We start from the raw sequence: 24,365 nt of genomic DNA on the forward strand, positions 1-24,365 counted from the left end.
TTGGATTGGAACCTGGCCTCAACCATTTGTTGTCATATTGTCTGTGATGGCTCTTGTGCTAGAGTTGAATAATTGTGACCAGGACTACCGTGGTCAAAACCTCCGTAGTGACTGTCTGGCCCTTTACAGAAATGTTACCATCCCCTGGCTGAAGACATCTCATATTCGGCGATACCTCTAAGAGCTGTTTTAAGGCAAAGGGTATTTACGGGTGCCCCCTTCGTGCCCAGTGAAAGATGTCTTGCTATGTCTTCATAAGCATCCCTGAGCTGTGCTTGATTTGACATGGCTTTCTCCCCCTCCCCCTTTTCCAGGTGAAATGTGAGGCCAGGTCAGCCTTGACCAAGCCGAAGAATAACCATAATAACTGTAAAAAAGTCTCCAATGAAGAAAAACCAAAGGTTGCCATCGGTGAAGAGTGCAGGGCAGATGAACAGGCCTTCCTGGTGGCACTTTATAAATACATGAAAGACAGAAAGACACCAATAGAACGAATACCCTATTTAGGTTTCAAACAGAGTAAGTATACTTGTTTTCATTTCTAAAATAGCAAAACTGCTCAGATTCTTTGAATTGGAAGAAAAAAATTTTTTTTTTTTTTTTACTCGGGATGATGTTGAAATCCTATTGTGGGGGTGATGCTGTCTGTTTATACTAAAGCTACAAATCACCAAGGCCAGGAATTTTTTCCCCTGCCTCTTTCCGCTACATTGTTCCCTTCTGGGGCAGTTGCAGTGAGATATTTATAGGCTCGAATCCACTGATTATGACTGGAAATAGACATGTTGAAAGTTTCTCATTTTCTGTTTTGTCAGTCTTGAGTGTCTGTAACGCCTTTCTTCTGAGATAATAATATGACGCAGCTTTATCAGGCACAGATGTTGCCTGGGAAAAGGCAGCTTTGAAAAGGAGGACATTTCAAGATGGACAAAACAACCACAAAAAGAAAACATATTTCCTCGGCCCCAAATTTGTTAAGAGATAACAAAAACCCGATGACTTCAGAGGAAACAAGAAATACACAAATTGGAACTGAGGGCCCAATTGTGAATGACTCTGACAGGGACACTGAAACGTCATCATATGTTCCAAGTAGAACGTAGCTGAGCAGAATTCCATATAAAAAGAGAAGAAACCCAGACCCTGTCCTGATTTCACCACTGAATATATATTTCGCCTCTGTCTGGATTTTGTGGCACACAAAGCGATGAGCCCCTGGCTTGAAATAGTATTTTCTCCAAATGTATCTTCCTAGATTAAAACCATGTGTCATTTTGATGAAGAATGTCAAACCTGTATGTTTTACATAACAATTTACATACCTAATAGCAATTGGCACTGATTGCAAGAGAACCCTTGCAGCCATTATAAACTTATATAACTACGAATGATTACAATGTTTGTCTGAAAACTGGTTGCTTGAAATAGAAGTAAAATTAATGTACTATGAACAGCTTTGTTGCATTATGCATTGGTTCAGATTAAATCAAGGCTGAGGCAGGGCTCTTGATAGCTTTGAAATAGTGCAAGGTTCAATGAGGCTTTCCAAACGTGTTGTGTCAGTCTTTTTTTTTTTTTTAATTTTAATTTTATTCTTCATTTCCTTTACTAAGGGATTACTCGAAGTTGAATTTTCCCCACTTGTGAAAGAATCAAATCCACAGCAGTCCCATTCCATGGTATTTAGTACCAGTGAACAGGATTGCCAGCAATTTGGCATTGATATTTCACTGTGTAAACATTGCAGTGCCCCACAAAGAGAAAGCATGTTTTTAAAAATATGTGTCTGCAACATCACACAGGCAAGTTAGGGGACTAAGCGAACAGTGACTCGGTTCCTTTGCGGACGAGGATCTTCCTTCCCTTTGATTTGTTTGTTGTATCACTGCTGCCTCAAGGGTGAAATATTTATTTCCCTGCTCAGTGCAGGGCACCACGTGTTAGTCAGAAATGCTGTGAGCTTTTAATATGGTGCTGCCATCAGACATTCTATTCAAGAAGGTCATCATATATTAAAGTGGCTGTTATTTATTGATTATGGAGAGTTCTTATCTGAAGAAAGCTTTATATATTACCATTTAATCAATGGCTTCTTTCTAAGGATCCTACAAGACCAAACCCTGTTTTGAAAACCCACGCTTTTCCCAAGGAGGCTGTAATTTAGCTTCCCTTGGTCTGCTGATGGCTACAGGACTAAAAACTGTGTTGTCCTTTATCCTAAAAGTAGAACCATTTCTGTAGCTGTGACTGTTTTTAAGAAATATTTTAAGTGGTGCTAATATATCCTGTTGTTGAACACCCTTTGGCAAATTGTTTCCTAAGAACTTAGCTCTCTGGGGTACATGAGTATTTCTTTTTTGTTTGTTTTTTCTCTTTCTCATTGAAAAAATAAAACAAAATGTTTGAATTGACATTTCTTGGAAATATGTTAATGCAATGCTTATCTAAATACTTATTGTCCCTCTAACAGTTAACCTTTGGACTATGTTTCAAGCTGCTCAAAAACTGGGAGGATATGAAACAGTAAGTGTTTAAGCAACATAAATGAAGTAATTTTGCAATCGAACTCCCCCACCCGCACCCTGCTTTGACCAAAAGGGAGAAAATGCAAAAGCAGACCATCATTGACTGCCTTTTCAAATGGCTCTACACTTTTGGGGGTTTATTGGGCCACTTTTGGAAACAGTCCCAATTAGTTCCAGGTTTGGCAAAATTGTAAACTTGTCGTAAAAACTACAAGTGGAAAACATATGTAACTCTCCCCTGTCAGGGAAATTAGTTGGGTCTGTAATTTTTTCCCATGTTGAGAAAGGGCTATTATTGTACAACAAGCCAAGATTGCATAAAAGAAATTTCCCTTGGCAACATACCTGACATCTGTTCATGTCTAATATGGGAAATGTATTAAAGGCTTTCAAAAGTAATCACTATTGGCCATTAAGGAATAGAATGCAGCAGAATCTCCCCTCATTCTAGGGCAAAGAAGCTTTATTAGATAAGGGTCAGTGCCGCATAAACAGGAAGTTATCAAACTTCTTCTGAACAGGCTCTGACACTCTTTATCAGCTAATTCTAACTGACAGCCATGGGTTATTTTTAGCTCACAGGGAAATTTGATGGCCATGGATTTTTACAGCATGTATTTTGAACCAATAAAATGTTAGAGCAACAAAGCCAGATTAAAATCTTGAAGGAAGAAGAAAGAGCTGCACTAATACAGTACACAGAGATGACATCTGTAATAAAATCAACTGACATAGGAAGATGTCGTCATTGGAAATATTTGCTCCTCCACACAATGATCAGATTGAGTTGTGCAGTTTCTCCTTCAGTGGAGGAAGAAATTATTTTTTCTCTACTTATGAAGGAACCTGGGGTATCTCCGTATCATATTAAAGTGACAGTAAGAGACAGAAAGTCAAGAAAATTAAATTCATGTTAGCCCAAAATAATAACTAGCGTTCCTTGCCAGATATGGCATATTATTCCACAAACTAGTATAACGGTTTGATGTCAGGGGCCTGGGATGGGAAAAGATGGCAACTGTTGTATGATTCAGATAATCTGGTATGTACTGTGGTGATTGATAACCGCTGTGAATTCTGACTGAAAAATTCTTTGATGAGTCTACATGCATGTAAAATGTTTATTTAATACATGGGCTGTACATACATGTTTATACAGAAATCTAATACTCATATGAACTGCATTTAAAGCTGCATTTCATAGACATGAATTTGCTTAAAATATTTGCTTTACCAAGTGCTCTATTGAAAAATAAATAATGTAATTTTTCACTTGGTTGGATCTGTTGATTGAACAGGGAGATGGACTCATTCCCACTGTGGCTCATAGTTTTGCAAAATCTTGAGCTAATTATAGCTTTTGTGCATGTGAAAAAGATGATAACTTATTCAGGGTTAGTCTCATAAATTTAGGAGTTAATCCTGCAGCCTAGACTTTTAAGTCTAACCTTTAATGTTCAGAATAGGAATACACATTTTTTATGAACTGTGACTGCAGATAGTTACATGATAATTGGACAATATTATGAAATGTCTTTTTAAAGCCAGGAATTTTTTATTATTCACTGATAGGGAGGTTGCCAGCAGATTTCACGGAATCAGTTTTTCCTGCTTTTGTATCTTCTGATTCTTTATGGGGATTTTTTTTTTTTTTTTTTTTTTTTTTTTTTTTTAGCGTGCAACAGCAAGGTGATGTGGAAAATATAAAAGAAATTTCTGTTGAGTTTCAAGGCATTTGCCATACTCTTTGAATAGTGATTATTCTTTTGTTGAATGAATGAATGACCACACAAACAGTAGATCACTTGACCACATAGTTTCTGAGTTTCTGACAAGTATAAGGCTTTGTGTTAGGTACTCTAGGAGACATAAAAATGTCTAGGCCAGTGGTTGCAATTGCTTACCAACCAGGAGAAGAGGCAACTATAAGACAAGGAGGAAAATGATCTGTGCACTATTCAGGTACTCTGATGCCAACTGTGCTGAATTTTGGAGACTGGATGAAATTTTAGACATGCAAGATCATGGCCTTCTAGGAAAGACAAAATCAAATGAGCCAACAAACTATGTGGGTAGAGTAAAGTTGGATGTCAAGAGCCTGAGAGTTTTGAGTAACTCAGAGTCGCTAGATGGCTGGGATCAGAGAGGAGGATGGAGCCAGGGGAGGAAGGGCGTTGAATGCTACACAGTGCAGGGTCATGAAGATTGGTAATACGCCAAGTGGTATGTTTTGCCTCTTATTCTGCCTTGACTATGTCGTGTGTGATGGAGTCAAGGAGAGGGTGGCTGGGATAGGGGAAGAGGGGAGACCAGATTGGCATCTGCTTTCCATCTGGTTATGTGCTTCCGGTTCCTTCAGCTAAGCCATGAAGAGGACTGGAGACCTGTGGGAGTGCCTTTTTCCTCCTTCCCTCTCCACTCTCCCTTCAGCTCCTTCATCCTTCCCTGGGTCCCTGCCATTCTTTATAACACGCCACAGTTTTTTTCATCTCATCTCAAGCAGCGAATCTGCGTGACTTACTATAAAATCTGTATTTGGGGCCATATAAACTGAATGAAGCCAGTTGGTGGGCTTTGTCTTTCCTCTCCTCCTCCTCTGCTCCTCCCTCTCTTCCTTCTCTCCCTCCTTCCACCCCCCATTCTTCCCTCCATCCTCCTTTCCCTCCTTCCTCATACTGTTGACCCCACAGGCACTTTGTCTGCTACTCCCATTCTACTCTTAAGCTTTTGAACCTCTGAAATACAGACCATTTTTCCCTAGTGTATTTTGACTAATAAAAGGGTGAGATGTTCGGTGAGGATTCAGTTTTGAGGTCAGTCCAGGAGATGTATGAATAATATCCAAAGTCTGAGGCCTTAAGTTGTCATCACAGTGTTACTGGAGGAGACTTATCTGTGAGATTGTCTGATATCAGAAGCAAGTGTAGACTTGTCCCTTAGAGGTCAAAAGAGATCTAAGACTCTTCTAAATCAGTGATTCCCAAAGGCTCCTCAAGAACTGGGGCTTAAATTTTCAGGAGGGAACTTTAAAGTCTAAGTAGCTGTCTAGGCCTCTGAGATATTAACTCTGGGGTAGAGCCTGGGCCTGAGAATTTGAGGACCCTTTTTTTTTTTCTTTTTTTTTTTTGTCTTTTTTGTTGTTGTTGTTGTTGTTATTGTTGCTATTTCTTGGGCCGCTCCCGCGGCATATGGAGGTTCCCAGGCTAGGGGTTGAATCGGAGCTGTAGCCACCGGCCTACGCTAGAGCCACAGCAGTGCGGGATCCGAGCCGTGTCTGCAACCTACACCACAGCTCACGGCAACGCCAGATCGTTAACCCACTGAGCAAGGGCAGGGATCGAACCCGCAACCTCATGGTTCCTAGTCGGATTCCTGAACCACTGCACCACGACGGGAACTCCGACCCTTTTTTTTTTTTTCAACTGCCCAGATCATGTTAATTCAAAGCTAATGGTATCAGTGGTTATTATGCCTCATGACTTCTAGCTTCAAAATATGGGCTCCATCTAAGTCAGTATCAAAGATGAGAAAGTTGCCTTCATGCTCATACTAAATAAACAGGATAAATATGCCAGAATACTAACATTCCTAAGCTCACAAGCTTCCAGAGAATATTTTTCCATTTGGTAGAGTGGCCATCTAAACTGGGACTCTCTGAGCTATTTTCACTTTGAATGAGGAAAAGTGTGGCCCCCTCAATAATAGTTTTCACGAATTGGCCTTTGTCCAGAAAAAGATCCTTGCCTTGCTCCAAACATGGAAACTGAGGCACAGGGAAGTAAAATGAGTTAAATGGGGTCATCAAGGTAGTCTTCACATTCTGAATTGCTGAGGATTTTGTGCACAGTTATTTCGACCTCCATAGCTTCACTGGAAGGAAAGAGATTTATAAATGATCATTCTTTGTGCCTTCCACTCCTAGCAGTCTCTTACATACCTAGAATGCTTTCTGTGTACTTTGGGTGATGTTTTGGGGGGGAAAAAAGATGTAATAACCTACCTTTATTGACGGCATCTTTCAGTCATCTCTTTATGCTTAACATGAACCTTACCAGATAGACTAACCACAGCTGAGATTTTCTGATTCTTAAGAAAAATGTGTGACCTTAGAAGACCGGTCAAGAAGTCTGGAAGATGTAAATACTCAGTACTAGTGAAAAATTGCAAGTTTAAAATGTGTAGATGTATTTCTTCTGCTGTTAACTTGTGATTGGATAAAGACATCTCTCTGGAATTCCTTCTGGTTATAAAAAGAGGCCATCTTAATTGGCTTGTTTTTGTTTGTGGTTATAAACTATTCCAAACCTTCTGGTTTGAATTGTGGATTATGGATTATTTCATTTTAGTCCTTCACAACCCTCAAATTGAATTAAAAAAAAAAAAAAGAGGAACACAAGTTCTATTTTAAGCCTTTATAGCATTCACCTAATGGCTATATTCTGTTCTCTTGACCTCCTCTGCCTCTGTTAGAATGTATGTTATGTCTTTGCATCCCTAGGTTTAGGGATCATAAATGTATTGAATGGATTCAATTTCCTAAAAAACAATATCCTGGCATTTTTGATTGGTTGGCAATGAGGACCCTTCTTTCATAATCATATATCCAACTCCTCCTTGGAAACATTCGAGAATATAGGTCACTTAGAGTGGAAGAGGCAGGACTCAATAAAATTTTGCTGATGAGCTAAGGAGGCCTTCACTTCAGTGTCTGGTGAAGCACTTAGAGCCTGCAGGGTAGCTTGATGACCAGGATGTAGTGTGTTGAGAATGGTTTGCTAAAGTGATTTCCATTTGGCTAAACATTTGATGGTGAGCCAGAGGCAGAATGTGGAGAGAGGTAAAGGAGGGAAATGGATCTCAAGTAAATCTTATCCTAGGAGCAGAGGAGTATGGCCATGGAAGTGGTGCCTTCTAAGAATGTCAGCTCACAGTCCCACCTCTCCCCATGGTGAGACAGGACTGTTATTTACCAATTGGAAAAAGTCACTCGTCTTCTTGGTAGAAGGATTAGGTTTTGACATCAGATTCTGGCTTTGACATCATTTCAAGACATCCTCTGAATCCAACCCTAGTTCTCTGGACAGAGAAAGCCTCTTGCCTAATTCAAAATTCCCAAAGCCAAAGATGATGTCATGTAGCTTTGAAAGGTTCCAGTTCCTGGAGTACTACCAGGAAAAAAAAAGTCATCTTCCTTGAATTCAGTCCGCTCTCAAGGTGTCCTGAGAAAAAGGCTGTTTTCTCAGAGCAGCCTGGGTTACACTGCTCACAGGCAGAACTCTCTTTTTGACTTCATATGTCCTACACATTCATACACCGTGGAAGCACTAATAGTAATCCTGAAAGATTTCTGATTACCATTTCCTCGGCAGGCCACAGAAATGCCAAAATTATTTCATCCTAGCAACCTCAAAGGTAGGAAAATAAAGCCTTCAGGATTGTCTTGGATTAAAATAGTTTTCCAGGTTTTTTTTAAGCGGCTGAATATTTTCATCAAATAAATAGACAGATTTCCTTTCCCACTCACTGGACCCGTTTTCTTGGCAGGGATTATCATTGTCGAGAGTTAGTTTCAGGCCACCTTTAAAACATGCCCTGAATTCTAAAGAGCCATTTGAAAACAACTGTAGAGTTGGCCCTCTTTAACTGTGGGTTCCACATCCAAAGGTTCACCTAACCTTGGACTGAAAAAAAATTTGAATTCCAGAAAGTTCCAAAAAGCAAAACTTGAATTTGCCAAACACTGGCAACTATTTACATAGCATTTACATTATATTCAGCATTATAACTAATTGAGAGATGTTTTAAAGTAATATAGAAGGAGGTTCATAAGTTATATGCAAATTTTATAAAATGAGACTTCAGCATCCACAAATTTTGGTATGGGGGGGCCCTTGGATACAGAGGGGCGACTGTATAAGCAGTGAAAACTTGATGAACATGGTAGGTACTGAGTGCTTTTCAGAGTTTCTTGGGTCTTACCCACACTAGGGAAAGAGGTAACTACCAAGTGTCTTCAAAGTGAGATTAAGTTTCAGTGCACCTAGATTGGTTTACTTGGGTGTGGTCTGCTCCGTTTTTCATCTTGCTCTATGGTTTACTGTATGAGGTCATGATTACTGCTAAATTGTGAACCCTTTAAAGCAGTGATGTCTCTTTTCATGTATCTCCCCACCCTCAACCCTCCATTCCCACCCACCCCCACCTGCCATCCACCTCCACTGTACCTGGAACGTTGCCCTAGAATGGTGAGCAGCAAAAGATGCGCTGATGTCATGAATCCCTGTCATCTAAGCAAGGACCCTGCAGGTGTGATAGGGGAAGCACAATTCTACAGAAATAACTGCTTGGACGAATTTGGCCATTTTCCTCAGGCAGTAGAGAGCCAGAGTTCTTTGCATCCTTAAAAACATTTTCTAAGATAATAGAAGGTCTGGTTGAAACATCAACATGACTGGAAGGCCTGAGACTTTATGAGCGAGTTGATCCAAATAGCCATGTGGCTGGATCAAACTTGCCAGCTGAGTGGAACTGGGGGCTAGCTACCAGGAGGCAGACACTGCTTCTGCCCTGGATGGAGTTTTAAGGCTTTCACATATCCAGAGAGGACAACAGAACAAAAACCATAAGCAAATGCACACTCAGGCACAACCAAAGCATATGAGTACAGGAGGCAGGTGCACACAAGTGGAAGCTGTCTGGGATGGGGGCGGGGAGTGGTGCTCTTGTCTCTCTTTCTCCTTACAGGGCTCTGAGACCCACTGGAGGTTTGGACAATGTGAAGATTTAGACATCTCTAGCTGTAGAACCTATGGTCAGCGTCTGGACTGAAAGCACATCTGGGAGCTCCCTGGTGGCTCAGAGGGTTAGGGATCCAGCAATGTCACTGCTGTGGTGTAGGTTCTGTCCCTAGCTTGAGAACTCCCACATGCTGTGAGTGCAGCTAAAAAAAAGAAAAGAAAAAAGCACATCTGGGCACAAAACACAGAGATGTATACCCAGGAGAACTGTATACTTAAAAGCATTTAGCAAGTGGAAAGAGCACTTTTATGACTTTCCTGTGGAAAGAAAATATCTCAAAATGGCCTGATTCATCTAGGCTGGCCAGTGGAAGCTCTGTAAACAGAGAGACCGCTTCCTTGAAAGCCCAACCCTTGTCTTTCCTCCACTGGTAAAAACTGTATTTAAACACCAGAACCTGCTAGCAGGGAGCTAGCAGAGACCCTAGCTTATTAACGCCCAGTGGTGACTGATGCTGGCTTCCTGCTGCCACAGTTTCAATCTCAGTTTGAGGAAGATCTTTCCTTTTGATAATTCATTATTTATTCTTAAAGAAGTTCTGTCATTTTTGCAACAGGAAAGTGTTTAACAGGGCATCCCCTAGTTTAGATGGTAGATTGTGGTTGGGGGAACATGGCCAGTTTCCACACATTAAATATCTCTGTCAGCTGTGGTCTCTTGCTCATTGTATTTTTTCAGTCAGTGCTACTTGGTATATATTTGGTATCTGCCACTAGGAGGCAGTCATCTTGGGTGTTGGGTTTTCCCTGTTGCCATCCAGCTTCTCACACAGTTCCTGACAAGTGGGAGATGTTCAGTAAGTGTTTGGTGAGTGAGAAGATGGATTCTGATACAACTGGGACTTAACCATGATTCAGTGGTGAACTTCTGTTCTAACTAGAGACACAGGTTGGTGGGGTGGCTGGAACCACAGTTTTTTAAAAATTTATTTTTATTAGTGTGTAGTTGATTTAGTGCTGAATCAATTTCTGCTGTGCAACATAGTGACCCAGTCATACATACATATACATTCTTTTTCTCATATTATCTTCCATTATATTCTATCCCAAGAAACTGAATATAGTTCCCTGTGCTATATAGTAGGACCTCATTGCTTATCCATTCTCAGTGTAATAGTTTGCATCTATGAATCCCAACCTGCCAAGCCATGCCACTTTGCCCCTCCTCCGCCTTGGCAACCTCAAGTCTGTTCTCTATGTCCATGAGTCTATTTCTATTTTGTAGATAGTTTCATTTGTGCCACATTTTAGATTCCAGATGTGACATCATATCGTATTTGTCTTTCTTTTTCTGATGTATTTCACAGTATGAGAATCTCTAGTTGCATCCGTGTTGCTGCAAATGGCATTATTTTGTTCTTTTTTATGGCTGAGTAGTATTCCATTGTATATATGTACCATACCTTCTTAATCCATTCATTTGTCAATGGACATTTAGGTTGTTTCCATGCCTTGACTATTGCTAGTAGTGCTACAGTGAACATAGGGGTGCATGTATCTTTTTGACTAAAATTTTTGTCTAGATATATGCCCAGGATTGGAATCGCTGGGTCATATGGTAGTTCTATATTTAGTTTTCTGAGGAATCTCCATACCGTTTTCCATAGTGGTTTTACTGGTTTACATTCCCACCAACAGTGAAGGAGGATGGAACCACAGTTTTAATGGATACTGTGAGTGAAATCTCAGAGCACTATTAACTCAGTCCACTCCCTTAGATTCTTATTGACCTCTTAGCTGTGCTTTTTTTCTACTGAAGAGAGACCTACAGCTGCCAAGTTGAGAATTTGTAGCAGAAACTATGGGTCCCATAGTCATTTGCCTCCTTTGAAGCAAAAGGCCCCTGGAGTTCTGCCACACTGTTCCTTAGGTCACTCTGATGTGGGGACTGCTTTGATGTAGTGGGAAAAGGTCTGCTCTTGGGACTGTAAGCCTTACCAGTATGAGTCCTGGTATCCTGACCCTACTGCTGTGTGGCCTTAGGCAAGTCGTGCAACCTCTCTAAATCTCATTTCCTTTGTCTGTGAATGAGATTCTTATAGTCTGCCTCACAGGTTGGCAGGAGGATTAAATGATATCTTGGGTAAGAAAGCCCTTTACAAATTATAAAATGCAGTGTACAAAGAAATACCAGAATGATAAGGATGATGGTTTCTTTCTGAAATGACTGCAGGAACACACATAGGCTGTTTCCTGGCCCTGCTGGGCTCCCCAAGGCCCACACCTCACCTGAGGGAAGGGAATATGAAAAATTTGTTTCAGCCTCAATATTCTGAAGGCTTTGAGGAATAACATAGATACTTGGAAGGGGATCCTGTTTCTTCTTTTGTGATATATAGGTCTAGAATAGATCAGCCTGAAATTGTATATCTTAAAAGGTTGGAGTGAGATTATAATTAAATATAAAACAACTACCAAAATAGGTATTTTGAATGTTTTCAGAGGGGCTTGAAAACATTTATTACAATTTAAACCAAGTTACAAATATAGAAGGATTTTATTTTTAGTTATACCTGCTAGTAGTGGTAAGAGGTCTAATGAGAACTATTGAAGCAAATTGGTTCAAGAATGCTTCATGGGAGATTGAACAAAGCAAAACTCACATTGTCTCAAGGTCCCACTTGGGCCTGTTGAGAAGGGTTTATGGAAATGAAGGGGTTCTTTTTATTTGAAATGGAAAGGGTATCATTTACCCCATAATATTTAACCACCCTTCTCCTCCTTAGATGACAATTACAGAGCCCCTGGTTGCATGTGGAGATTTTTTTTTTTTCACACATTGCTGCCTTTAGCCCCTAAGTGAACTCCACTGGCAGCTCTTCGGGTGTTTTTCAAAAGAAGCCTCCTGTTCTGATTGTTTAAATGCCACTGGCACCTCTGCCACGCCCTGCCCTGCCCCCTGCACATTCCAATAACAGAGTTTTCCTGGAGCCCTTTTAGAAACACGTTCACAAGAACCTCATAACTCGCCCTGTCTTTCCAGTTTCAAGGAAACACTAGATTGCTCAGATGTAGTAAATGACGTGGTTTTCCCAAATTAATTATGTGCCAGATCATGCATCTGTTATTTTGTAAAATCGTAATTTATGTACAAAAATAAAATTAAAGAAAAAAAAGTCCGTAGTATGCCTTCCGGTATACTGCAAGCTGTTTGTTTTTATTCACCCAACTCAACAAAATGCAGAGCTTGCATTTTAACTTTGGAATATGTTAATTTTCATAGGATTTGATCAATATACCATTTTCCTGACCTAAGTGAATAAAAATAAACAGCTTGCAACATATACGGTTTCAGATTCTGGTTTTGTTTTGAGGAGCTGGCATAAACATATATAGCCTGAGATGATTATAAATTTCATAACCAATTTGTTCATTTTAATTAATATGCGTAGTACTTTTTTTTTTTAGTTTTTAAAGTAGGCAACACATCACAGAGTTAAAAAAAATCAGAAGATACAAAAGCATATTCTGTGAAAACTGTCTTTACTCAGCCACCCATCACTGTATCCCTCAAGCAGCCACTGTTAATTCTGATTCATTTAAACTGATTCACTAAGATATATTTCACCTGAAATCTTATTTTATTTTGATGCTTTATCACATGGCATAAAGGGATAGAGTGTAAGTTTGGGACCTTGAGGGCAAATAACTAGATGAATATCCAGGGAGGTGCTTCAGATAAAAATGCACTAAGGGGAAGATCCCTTTGTGGCTCAGTGGAAACAAATCTGACTAGTATCCATGAGGATGTGGGTTCGATCCCTGGCCTCGCTCAGTGGGTTGGAGATCCGGCATTGCCATGAGCTGTGGTGTAGGTCGCAGATATGGCTCAGATCCCATGTTGCGGTAGCTGTGGAGTAGGCTGGCAGTTGTAGCTCTGATTCAACCCCTGGCCTGGGAACTTCCATATGCCACAGGTGCGGCCCTTAAAAAAAAACAAAAAACAAAAAAACTGGCACTAAGTGGGACAAAACATAGAGCCCAAAGCAGTATTCCATTTTTACTGTAAAGACAGGTGCTGAAAGTCAGATCTTACTGTAAGCCCTAAATGTCCCCATTTGGACCTCTCTCTCCTTGGGATTCCAGAACAGACTGTTCTCTTCTGACTTTTGCATATGTAATAAATCCTGGCACTCTGAATCTCTTATGATGCAAGATTGAATTTCTGATTGCCGTTTTTCCAGATAACAGCGCGCCGTCAATGGAAACATATTTATGATGAATTAGGCGGTAATCCGGGGAGCACCAGCGCTGCCACTTGTACCCGCCGACATTATGAAAGGTAAGAAATCCTTCCTTGGAAAGTCATTGCTCAATTAAATGTGTTACTTGGAAGTTCATTGGTCAAGGATAAGACCTGTTAGGAAACGGAAGATGTCCCTGTGGCACTTTACTTTGCATACTGCCTTGTGGTTTTTGGGAAACACGCCTTTCTCAGGTTACAGGGGCTAAAATTAGATGTTCTTTTAGTTTGGTTTTATCCTCTGACCACCTGCCTGATAGTACTTTTTTTGACCCTACAAACATAGACCACTTACTATGTTCTCTGTACTCTGTAGGTTTTCATTTAATATGAGAACTTTAAGCTTCTGGAAAATATGCGCCATTACCATGAGGCTGCTATGTAACTGTATTAACATTGAAAGGTATTAAAATTGAAAAGGAAGCATGTCTTTACTAAGAAAATTGGCCCCAGATAATAGCCATGGTCTTTTCCAATCATAGTGTTTTACTGTAAGCCCTAAGTGTCCCCATTTGGACCTCTCTCTCCTTGGGATTCCAGAACAGACGTATAGTAAGTGGTCTATGTTTGTAGGGTCAAAAAAAGTACTATCAGGCAGGTGGTCAGAGGATAAAACCAAACGTATTTCTTCTACGTTTTTGACCCTTTCTTGCCCAGCTCTGTGAGGTTTGGTTTTCCGGCCATTTCAGCTTCTCTCAGCAAGGTGACAATAATGCTAACAAGAAGTACAGCCAAATTAGCCTCCTCTGGGGTTGTATCCATAGGAATTTTCCCCATTGGCATTAGGACTGTGTTACCCACAACACTGAAGACCAATTAGCATGAATTCACTATTGTCCTGGCTCTGTGCCTCCAGCCACACTTAATCTCTTTAGGTCATACCTGCTTCCTGATCAGGAATGTTTCCTTGCAGAAGTGTTTACTCAGTTTCTTGGTTTCGAATTCAGAGCTTGTGAGATCCAAGGAGAGGTGTCTGTGTATGTTTTAATAATGGCCATAGATAGAATGAAGTTAAGACACAGTCAGCTGAGCAAATGCGTAGTTAGCTTGCTTGTTTCAGGATTAAAACACAGGTGCTAAATTTGATGGTTGCTCTGCACATGGTCAGTCATCATTCCAGCTCTAACCCAGATGTAAATTGAGTTGGATTTAGTACCCTATGAAAAATTCTCACAATGTATTACCAAGAGATTGTCTTACTTGACAGTGTTATAATCCAGGAGGATATTTTTAAAAAATTGGTAACAAGAATTCAGATTATTACTCTTCATAGCATTGTTTTCAATGTACTGCATGAATTTTTAAAAGGAGAGTGTATTTCTCTCAGTATTTAATGCAAAAGCCCACACTCTCACTGTACATAACAGGAACACCACTGAAGTTCTAGTACAAAAAGGCACTGGTATCTCGGGTGAGTGTTCTGTAAATAGCATCGCAGCTTGTTTTGACTATGAGTCAGGGCTTTAATCAAAACATTTTTGTGAGAAACACTGTCTCTACTTTCTAATAGTTTTCAGTATGATAGTGTACCTCCCTTAGCTCCATGTGGAATGTCCCCAACATGTGAACCATCACACTTAAAGGACCAGATAGCCATTAAAATTTGAAAAATGGAGTGTGTTTCAGCTATGAGTTAGCTCACTTCGGGTGAAAACGTAATCAAACCTATAGCAAAGTATCACATGATCAAAAGACAGATAATGTTTGGGATGGAAGAAGGACTGGATTTAACAGTAGTAGGTATGTGTGTGTGAGTGTGTGGCTGTGTGTTTACTCAGGCAGTTGTGTGGATAAAAATAGCCTCAGTCTTCAATGAAATGCCAAGGTAGTTCCTTGGAAGGTTATGTACTTTTGTTTTATGCTTTGCTTCTTCCTGGAGCAGCAGAATCCCACATGCCTTCAAACAGTCAAATTGGAAAATCCTAATAGAGAACCTCCAACTTTAGCAACTAAAAGACATTATTAAAGATTCTTAAAGATTTCTCTCATTCTTGGGAGCAGATTGTCTATTTCAAAGAGGTTTAGTCTCCTACTGGAATAAATTATTTTGAAAAGCTATGTCAGTTACTCTTCCAAACCTAGTATTTGATCAGTGCATTGTCAAGATTCAGGAAGAAAAATTAAATCTACACAAAGTGGTCAACAAAGAGAATTCACTCTAGGGAATTGCTTAAACAAGTGTTGGTTTGGAGCAGTCCCTTAATATGGAGATAATAACCATAGGCTTTCTAGGGTTGAGGGAGCAGAGAAAAGAGGTTAGCTAGTCACCACCCAGAAGTCTGGAGAGTGGGTCTCACCGAACCTGGGTTCAGATCCCTTCCGGGTAGAGGCAGGCACCCAACCAGTGCAGGTAGTTCAGGAGCTCAGAGCAGGACAGCACTGCCCAGGGTGCAGACCTGAGGTGGCAGGTGGCTGGTGCCACACCTCAGAGGAGATTCATTGAAACTATTCTGGGCTTGTTGAAAGGAGCTTGAGTCCGGAACCCACTGCTGCTGCTAAGTCATGTCTGGGTTGGTGCCGAACTGAACAGCAAGCAAAATAGAAGAAGGTCCCTTCTCCCCTGCCCTGGCCTGCTATAGGGCCCCATTAGTCAGACAGCTGACAAAGGAGACATGCAATTGGTTTTAATCCCAGTTCCAGGCCACAGAAGAGTGGATTTGGAGTTGAGAAACAGTAGTCAACTGCCAGGTGGGGACCACCCCCCCCCCGACCTAGAAATCCCTGCACAGAACCAGAAACCCAGGGTAGAGCACAGCTGTGCCAGGGCAACTAGCAAGGTTCTTCACCTGTTCTTCGCATTTCCTTTTGCCATCTAAGTCCCTTGTATAGTCTTGTGGTCAGATCCCGGGGGCATCAAGAATAATTAGTCATTGTTAATAGGTGACTACCAAGATTTGCAGATAACTGAATTTTTTAAAAAATCAGATTTTACTTACCATAATGCCAGTCTCACTGGGTGAACCATTCTCTGAAAGGAGCCCCCCAAACTCCCGAATGTGGTGGTGAGAGGGCCTGGGGACAGCTGCTCTGGATGTGTGTCCTCCTTTCTGGTGGTCCTGCCACAGGAGGGGGAGAGCGCACTCACATCTGCCCAAGGACTTGAATCAGTTAGGCTTTGATCAGAGGAAAGGCTGACTGTCTTGGCTACAACTCTGCTGAGAGATTATGGCAGATTTCGTTCTTTCTCGCTAGATACAGGCTGTGCTAACACAGGTAAAACAGAGATGGCTAGATTGGTCCTGGCCCACTGTCTTCAAGGATGTTCAGAGAGTTGCGAAGGGTCAGGATTATGTGGGCAAGCATCTCCTCTGGGAATGCCCTTGGAAATGTTTAAAGCCCTCAAACCCAATCAGAATGGCTGGAGTTCTTTCCCAGCTGCCGCTTCACCTGGTCGATCCTTTCCACTCAAATATAGAGACTGGTTCCTTTTCCTGTTTCCCTGCCACCAGCTTTGCTTTCCTAGAAGATGAAGAAGCAGTGGATGATATACTATGCATTATCCACTGATTTATTTTTTATGCAGTGTGGTTCATGTTTCCAGTAAATGTTTTCATTTTCCACCAAGAAAAAATGGAGCCGGTTCCTCAGTAAATGTTACTTGTATATTAGTTGGGCACTTCTGGTTTATTAATGAGTGTAATATTGAAAGTGCAGGTTATTGAAAGGAATCAATGGTGTTTTTATTTAAGGCACAGCAGAAAAGGTACAATGCCTGTGAATGCATCCTTGTCGCTTAGGGCCTGACTTGTCCAAACTTGCCTCTGATTGGTTTAAATCAAATAGGTCCAAGCACTTCATAAAAATGTCTTTGTCAGCCTGGTTTTCCTTCCAAACCTATTCATCTCTGTCAGTTTTTAATATTAGTACCAGGCTCATGGCCATAGTCCATTAGTACTGTACTTAATTGCTCATGTTACAGATGATCACCAATATAAAAAGCATTAACGTTTCCCCATCGAAAGACTGTTGCTAGGTAAATGTCTCAAACTCAACAAGGCTTATGAAGTGTGGTTATTCTGGACATTTCTTGTTGAGGATTTATAGATAAAGTACTGTAGATTATAATGCAAAGAAAAATGCCCACCTCCTCCTGCACAGGATGCTTCTATGTGGAACATTTTCTTTCTTGTCCAGCTCCTTATTCAAGATGTCTAGAATCACTTTCTTTTATCAGTAAAGGAACGAAAAGGAAAATGGTTACTTTAATGGAATTCTCTTAGTTTGATTATCTGGGATAGTACTTCACTTTGAAGACTTTGTTTTCACATGTAGATTTGTTTTCCTTTTTTTAAGAAAAAATGTTTTTTAAGTACATGCAAGGGGGAAAAACCTTTATAGAGACTACTAGATTACTGGTTTTAATTTTCCTGAATAAATTACATGGTCTGTTTCTGTGTAATACATGCAGTTGTTGCTAAGGATTTTAAAAGGAGCATTAAGGCAAAAGTACTTTATGATGTGCTTTTCTGAGTATTGAGAAAATCAAAATCGTAAATTTGTTTGTGGGGGAAATGAACAATTACGTTTCACGTCTTGCATACCTAACCTGCTTTCAAATTGTAGCCTCTTGCTTTTCCCATAAGCCTCCTGGGGCAAGACTGTCATGCTGCATGGCCGAGGCAGCTCCCTTGCAGGGATCTGGGGTGAGCTGTACACAGGCCAGATGCATCTGGGCAGAACCCAAGTAAGAGTCAGCTGGAGCCGTGGCCCTTTTTCATCCTGAAGCTGGAAGGCAGGGTGTGGGAGGTTCATATTTTGAGTGAGATAAGTATGTGCTTTCAGGTATATGCCCAAAATACATCAGGTTCTGAGGAACTCAGCTAATCACATCTTGGGGGAAAGTAAGGTGAGTTACAGTTCTCTTCATGTCTGAGACAAGATGTGGTGTATTCTTTCTCAATTTGACACCCATGAAGTTAACCGACACACAGTTCAGAAGGGCGCAGGCAGGCTGTCAGCAGTTCAGATTCAAAGATCCTTCAGCAGTCCCCTAGACCAGTGTTACTCAGGTGAGCTGCTCTGTGAACAGCTACCTCAAGCACTGATACACTTCATAGCAATTTGTCAGAATCAGTTTTTTTAATCTGTTGAACTTCATAAAAAATGGGTGGCATGCATTTTGTATGTCTTCCACATTTTTTTGTTTGTTTTGGCTACGCCCACAGCATGCAGAAGTTCCCAGGCCAGGAACCCAATCCAAGCCACAACATTGACAGCACCAGTTCCTTAAGCACTAGGCCACCAGGGAACTCCTGTCTTTTTTTTTTTTTTTTTTTTTTTGGTCTTTTGTCTTTTCTAGGGCCGCACTCGCAGCATATGGAGGTTCCCAGGCTAGGGGTCTAATCAGAGCTGTAGCTGCCGGCCTACACCACAGCCACAGCAACGCCAGATCCAAGCTGTGTCTGCGACCTACACCACAGCTCATGGCAACACCAGATCCTTAACCCACTGAGCGAGGCCAGGGATCGAACATGCAACCTCAGGGTTTCTAGCTGTATTCATTAACCACTGAGCCATGACGGGAACTCCATGTCTTTTAAATTTTTTCATTTTTCTGTGAATTCATTTGTATGCTATTGTACAAAAGTGTCAGTCAGCAACGGACGGGGAATTTAGGAAACAAGTCCCTCTCAGCAGGTTACTGGAGAAGCAGTGCTCCACACCAGTGGTCACAGACTCAGATGTTGCTGGGGGCAGGTGGCATAGCTGAGCACAGGTGGCCATGCCAGAAAGTGAGAAACTGGTACCCATAGCCCAGCTGGGGAGACCCAGGCTTACTTACTGTCTTAGGATGCTGTCTGGTGCTTCCAGACCATTCCTGTTTTAGATAATTTTTATGTACAGTTGCTCAACTTACAAGTATTGGCTTCAATATTTCTGAAAATATTTTATGGACACTAAACCAAGCATGCCTTTGGGCAGATGTAGCACTGGGGTTGATGACACTCTTCATCCACCCACTCCTCCTCATGCTGAGCAAGACTCCTGTGCTTTCTTATTGACTTTCCCGTGCCCTCTGGGGCTGACGCATTCCACGTGCTACCTTTTCTCAGTGACGGGCCCCCACATGCTTGGCAGAGCTCCTCTCTCCCTTCAGGTCTTCCTATTCCATTCATCCAAGCCTTGGAGCACAGTTACGGACTTTCACCAGCTTGGCTTGCTCTCAGGTAGATACCTCCCATTTGTGTCACTCAGGAGACTCAAAGCTATTCCAGATGTGGCATATAGTACTTCTTATGATGTGGGCAGTGTCTGTCTGTCAACAGAGCCTAAGAGGCCATTTGAAGTTGGTAAGAAGCCCTCTCCTAGTGGCCAGTTTCTTTTTCTTGGGATTTGCCATTTAATTGACTGCCTTTTTCCTTGGCTACTGCCCTCAAGAGCCAGTTGGTGGTTTTTGAACATCTACTGAGTATTGGGCTGGCAAACAATGAGGAGGTGCCCATGCCACCACACTCATGGCAGAGACTGATGAGGGAACATGATGCTGCTTCCTAAGAACCCAGGCTCAGCCTCCGAGTCTTGTCAGTATGGCCCTTAGAGGCCCTGCTACCAACTTGATAGAACTGGGAGGTGCTATGACCCTTGTCTTACGTAACTGACATATGATCCAATTCACAGTCCATATATTCATGAAGGAGTTAAATATTTAAGGCTATGAAAACTTCAGATCAGTAATAGAAATAATAAGTTCAACAGAGCTAAAAGAAAGAAGAGAGCATTTCCAGATGGAAATACAGTCTTCTAGGTGGATCTAGAATTTGAACTAGATCTTAAAGAGATTACATTAGAACCTATGATAGATGATAATATGTTGCCCCAAATAATTCAGCTACAGAATTCGAAAATAGTAAAGAAATGATATCTGTGGGCAAGGACCACATGGTATTGTTTTCCTTGAGACTCACCAGTGCACCAAGTACAGCATTGTAAATATATCAGGGACTCAAGAATTAGGGATTGAGGAGTTCCCTGGTGGCTCAGTGGGCTAAGGATCCAGCTTGTTGCTGCTGTAGCTCAGGTTTGATCCCTGGCCTGGGAACTTCTGAATGCTGCAGGCATGGCCAAAAAAGGGGAAGGAGGTTGAATGAATTAAATTAAATGCAAACAAAAAGGACAGTTTCCTCTAGGAAATGTATATAAAGAGGTGGTGGAGGGAGTTCCCATTGTGGCTCAGTGGGTTAAGGACCCGACTAGTATCCATGAGGATACAGGTTTGATCCCTGGCCTCACTCAGTGGGTTAAGGATCTGGTATTGCCATGAACTGCAGTGTAGGTCACAGATGCAGCTCAGATCTGGTGTTTCTGTGACTGTGGTGTGGACCCACAGCTGCAGTTCTGATTTTATCCCTAGCTTGGGAACTTCCATATGCCATGGGTGTGGCCCTAACAAAAACAAACAAAAAAACGGTGAAAGGGGCCGTGAGAGCTCTAAGGCTAAACTTTCACACTGGATACACCAAAGGCAGGTTTTAGAGTTTATCCTCTCAGTGTCTATTAACTCTCTTGCCTTGAGGTCCACTGGGTAGACCATGCCCCATCCTCACCCACGGTGGGGTCAATGATCCATGGACTTGCATCTCCTTTGGAAATACTGTCTTGGTAATGGAGGGTCTGGCCAGTGGTAACACTTCTGTAACCCTGCCTCCCAGGCATTCTCATCTCCCTTTCCCCACACCCACCCTTCACAGCAACGTGCAGCCCCCAAAATCTAACACAAGGTAGTGAGAATTCAGTAGGCTAAGGTGTTGCTGCTGCTTCTCCATCGCTACCCCATCAAGCTTGCTCTTACAGGAGACCTGAATTGGGTGAATGTAAACACCCTCTGCCCCAAGTAGCTTCGCATCTGTAAAGAATTTTTCCCTAAAGGACAGTCAGGTAATTTCATAAGCAAGAGCCTCCTTCCATATCACTCAGCATGACTAAAATGCTCTGATAACTTTCCAATGCCTGGATTTTTCAAGAAACTTTTAAAAAGGAAAACAAAACCGTAGCCAGGCCCTGGAGTAGAAAAACTGGTTTCGGTTTAAAAAAATAAATAAACAAGAGCCTTTGGAAAAAAAAAATCTCTATTTAAAAATTTCTTAAATTTGTCTCTAAATGCAAGTTGTAATTAATAGAAGTTGGAGTTTATACTGTTGAGTGTAAAAACACCCTCAGGCACAAACTAATCGAGTGTGTATGTCATACTGTAAACTACAGCAAGTTCTTTGTTTGACCCAAAAAAGGCTTGCCAAACAGCAGTTTTTTCTTTGTCAAGCTCCTTTATTGTCTCATTTTTGTTTTCTCCCCCTGCCCCCCCACCAAATCCCTTTGAACCTCCCTGTAGTATTTAAGAAACTTTGCAGGTTCCATGTTTTATTGATAGTTTTCATCAAGCATGAATTTAAATTTGAGAATAGATTAGGTGTCTTAGCCCTTTTTTCTTTTTGATAAATAACAAGAGGTTTCTACTTACGATTTTCTGTCCTCGGGGCTTTATCATTAAGATTAAATAACTGTATTCTCAAGCATGCCACTGCACAAACATCTTTTCAATTATGTGAGTAACAGATGCCTTCACAAAGGAACTATTGAAAATTCAGAAAGCATGTTTCCAAAAAAGAAAGGGGGAAAAAAGTATCAGATGACAGAAGAATGTAATTGTTTACCATTAAAATATATCCTTAACTCTTCCACTGAAAACCTCTTGGAACATGTTGGTTTTGTACAAGTTATTACAAAGTTTGATCAACATAATTCATGTTGGGGGGGATTGTTGGACATTTCAGAAGCTCTGGAATCTGTGGCATCTCACTTACATGGGACTTATGTCTGTTTTTACAAAGGAACACTGCCTGCCTTCATTTGAGGGCTGCACATCCTGTTGAAAACACTGTAGTTATATGTGTCTGTTATTCCTGAAATAATGTTCATCTGCCCTTGAAATGGATCCATGCAGCTCGATTGTGAGTCAGTCATTGTTGTCTCATTGAGAAGAACAATTGCTGCCATCTTTGCTGGCTGGCACTGTGAAGGGCTGGATACTATTTATGGACAGTGTCCTCTGTTGTGAGCAGGTATTTTGATCCCTGGGACGTAAAGTTGGCCTTTCTTAAATCCATGTCAGCTTTCTTCAGTGTGATCTTCCTTTGAAAGATAGGGGACTAATATCAATCCTAGATCCTCTTAGAAGAGGCAGTGAAGAAGCAGAGCCCCTAAGGAGCATTGAGTCCTTGGGAACCTTGGGCTTGGTAAGACTAAGTGCTGGAATTCATGGGAGATATGATTCCTGGGTGTCTCTTACCATCCAACATCAAGGTGATCCAGCAAGGGATACCACCTCTTGGAGAGTTGTGGCATGGCTGCCCCGGTATACTGTATAAAGAGTAGTGTGGCTGGTGCCCAAGCCATAGATAGGGCTGCTTCTCTGGGAGGGAGCCCACCCTTTGTGGAATAGCCACATGTGTATTCTGTAGGTCTGTTGCCTCTGAGAAAAGGAGCATGCTCACCCTGATTTTGTAGACAGTTCCTTGGGAGTTTGGAATTCTCTTAGCCCAGGAATAATCATTTCAGTATCCCCCCAGTGTTGGTGTTTCTCAATGTGTGAAGATGCACAGCTACCGTGAGGGGATGAAGACAGCTCAGAGAGACAGGCAGAGCTGTGTCTGAACTCAAATTCTGGCATTCAAGAGTTGTTTGCCTTTCACTAGTCATTTCATTACTTCCCACTGAAACTTTGTAAAGCCAGGAGCAGGCATACAAAGTGCAAGTGCCTGGTATTGTTAGGAATTTAATACATGGCAGCTGCTATTAACATTGCAGCACCTCATCAGTAGAAGTTTCTCTCCACGTCCTCTCAGCTCACCTCTAATTCCGGCCCCCACTGCCCATGTAACTTCAGCTACCTGGCTGGAGCTACCTGTCATCTTGGAGTCACCTATCTCATACCGACACATCTTTATGGGAGTCAGGCCACCATTTTTCTGGATCCTAGCACCTTTCTTTCCTTCCTTTGGCTAGTTAGGGTCCTAGTCACTCCAGGACTATGGATGACGATGTCAGGGTCCTCAGTGGGTCTAAGAAACAAACACTCTCATCACTTCCAGAGGCAAATAGAGAATATTAGCGCCTTCAAAAGATTATTTTTTTTCTTTTTTGCTTTTTAGGGCCGTGCTCACAGCATATGGAGGTTCCCAGGCTAGGGGTCAAATCAGAGCTACAGCTGCCAGCCTATGCCACAGCCACAGCAATGCAAGATCCAAACCACATCTGCGCCCTTCACCACAGCTCACGGCAACACCAGATCCTTAACGCACTGAGCGAGGCCAGGGATCGAACCTGCAACCTCATGGTTCCTAGTTGGATTTGTTTCCACTGCGCCGTGACAGGAACTCCTCAAAAGGTTTTCTTGTTCATCTTCTGCTGTCCCTTGAGTGGGTAATGAAGCTCCTGGTGAGCTGATCATTCTCCCAAGGAAGAGCTTTTCTGAAGACAAGTGGCATGTTTTGTTGATTGTTGATGATAACGGGCCGCATCCCTTTTAGACACCTCAGTGTTGATACAAATGATCCTATTTATGCCTCTTTCATTTTTAAAGAGCTCTGTATAGTTTATTGTACACAACACCAGTACAGTATATAGAGTTGTGTGGAGTAACTGATGGGCAAGCTAAGTCTTCTACAAAGAACTCACCGTAGAATGGAATCCCATTCTCCAGCCCTTCTCTTGGCCCAGGTGGGTCCTCCACTGGTTAGTTCTCCACAGCCTCCATGTCAGCATGACACCTCCCTCTACAGTTGAGTGCTCAGAGCTTTCAGTTCC

General features: G+C 41.7%; 1 protein-coding gene across 3 annotated transcripts in view; it reads left to right on the forward strand.

The window, feature by feature from the left end:
* ARID5B (AT-rich interaction domain 5B) overlaps positions 1 to 24,365 on the forward strand; it is a 189,584-nt gene that overhangs the window by 150,185 nt on the left and 15,034 nt on the right. For all 3 annotated transcript variants that reach the window (XM_021072755.2, XM_021072756.2, XM_003359209.6), the window contains 3 exons: positions 315 to 519; positions 2,471 to 2,523; positions 13,507 to 13,604. In XM_021072755.2, coding sequence (XP_020928414.1) covers positions 315 to 519; positions 2,471 to 2,523; positions 13,507 to 13,604 — 356 coding nt within the window. The remainder of the gene's footprint in view (positions 1 to 314; positions 520 to 2,470; positions 2,524 to 13,506; positions 13,605 to 24,365) is intronic.

This window comes from Sus scrofa, chromosome 14 (genome assembly GCF_054392235.1).
Source record: "Sus scrofa isolate SSC_HxYL_T2T_F1_AM1 chromosome 14, Sscrofa_HxYL_maternal_Yorkshire_Landrace_v2.0, whole genome shotgun sequence".
Lineage (NCBI taxonomy): Eukaryota > Metazoa > Chordata > Mammalia > Artiodactyla > Suidae > Sus > Sus scrofa.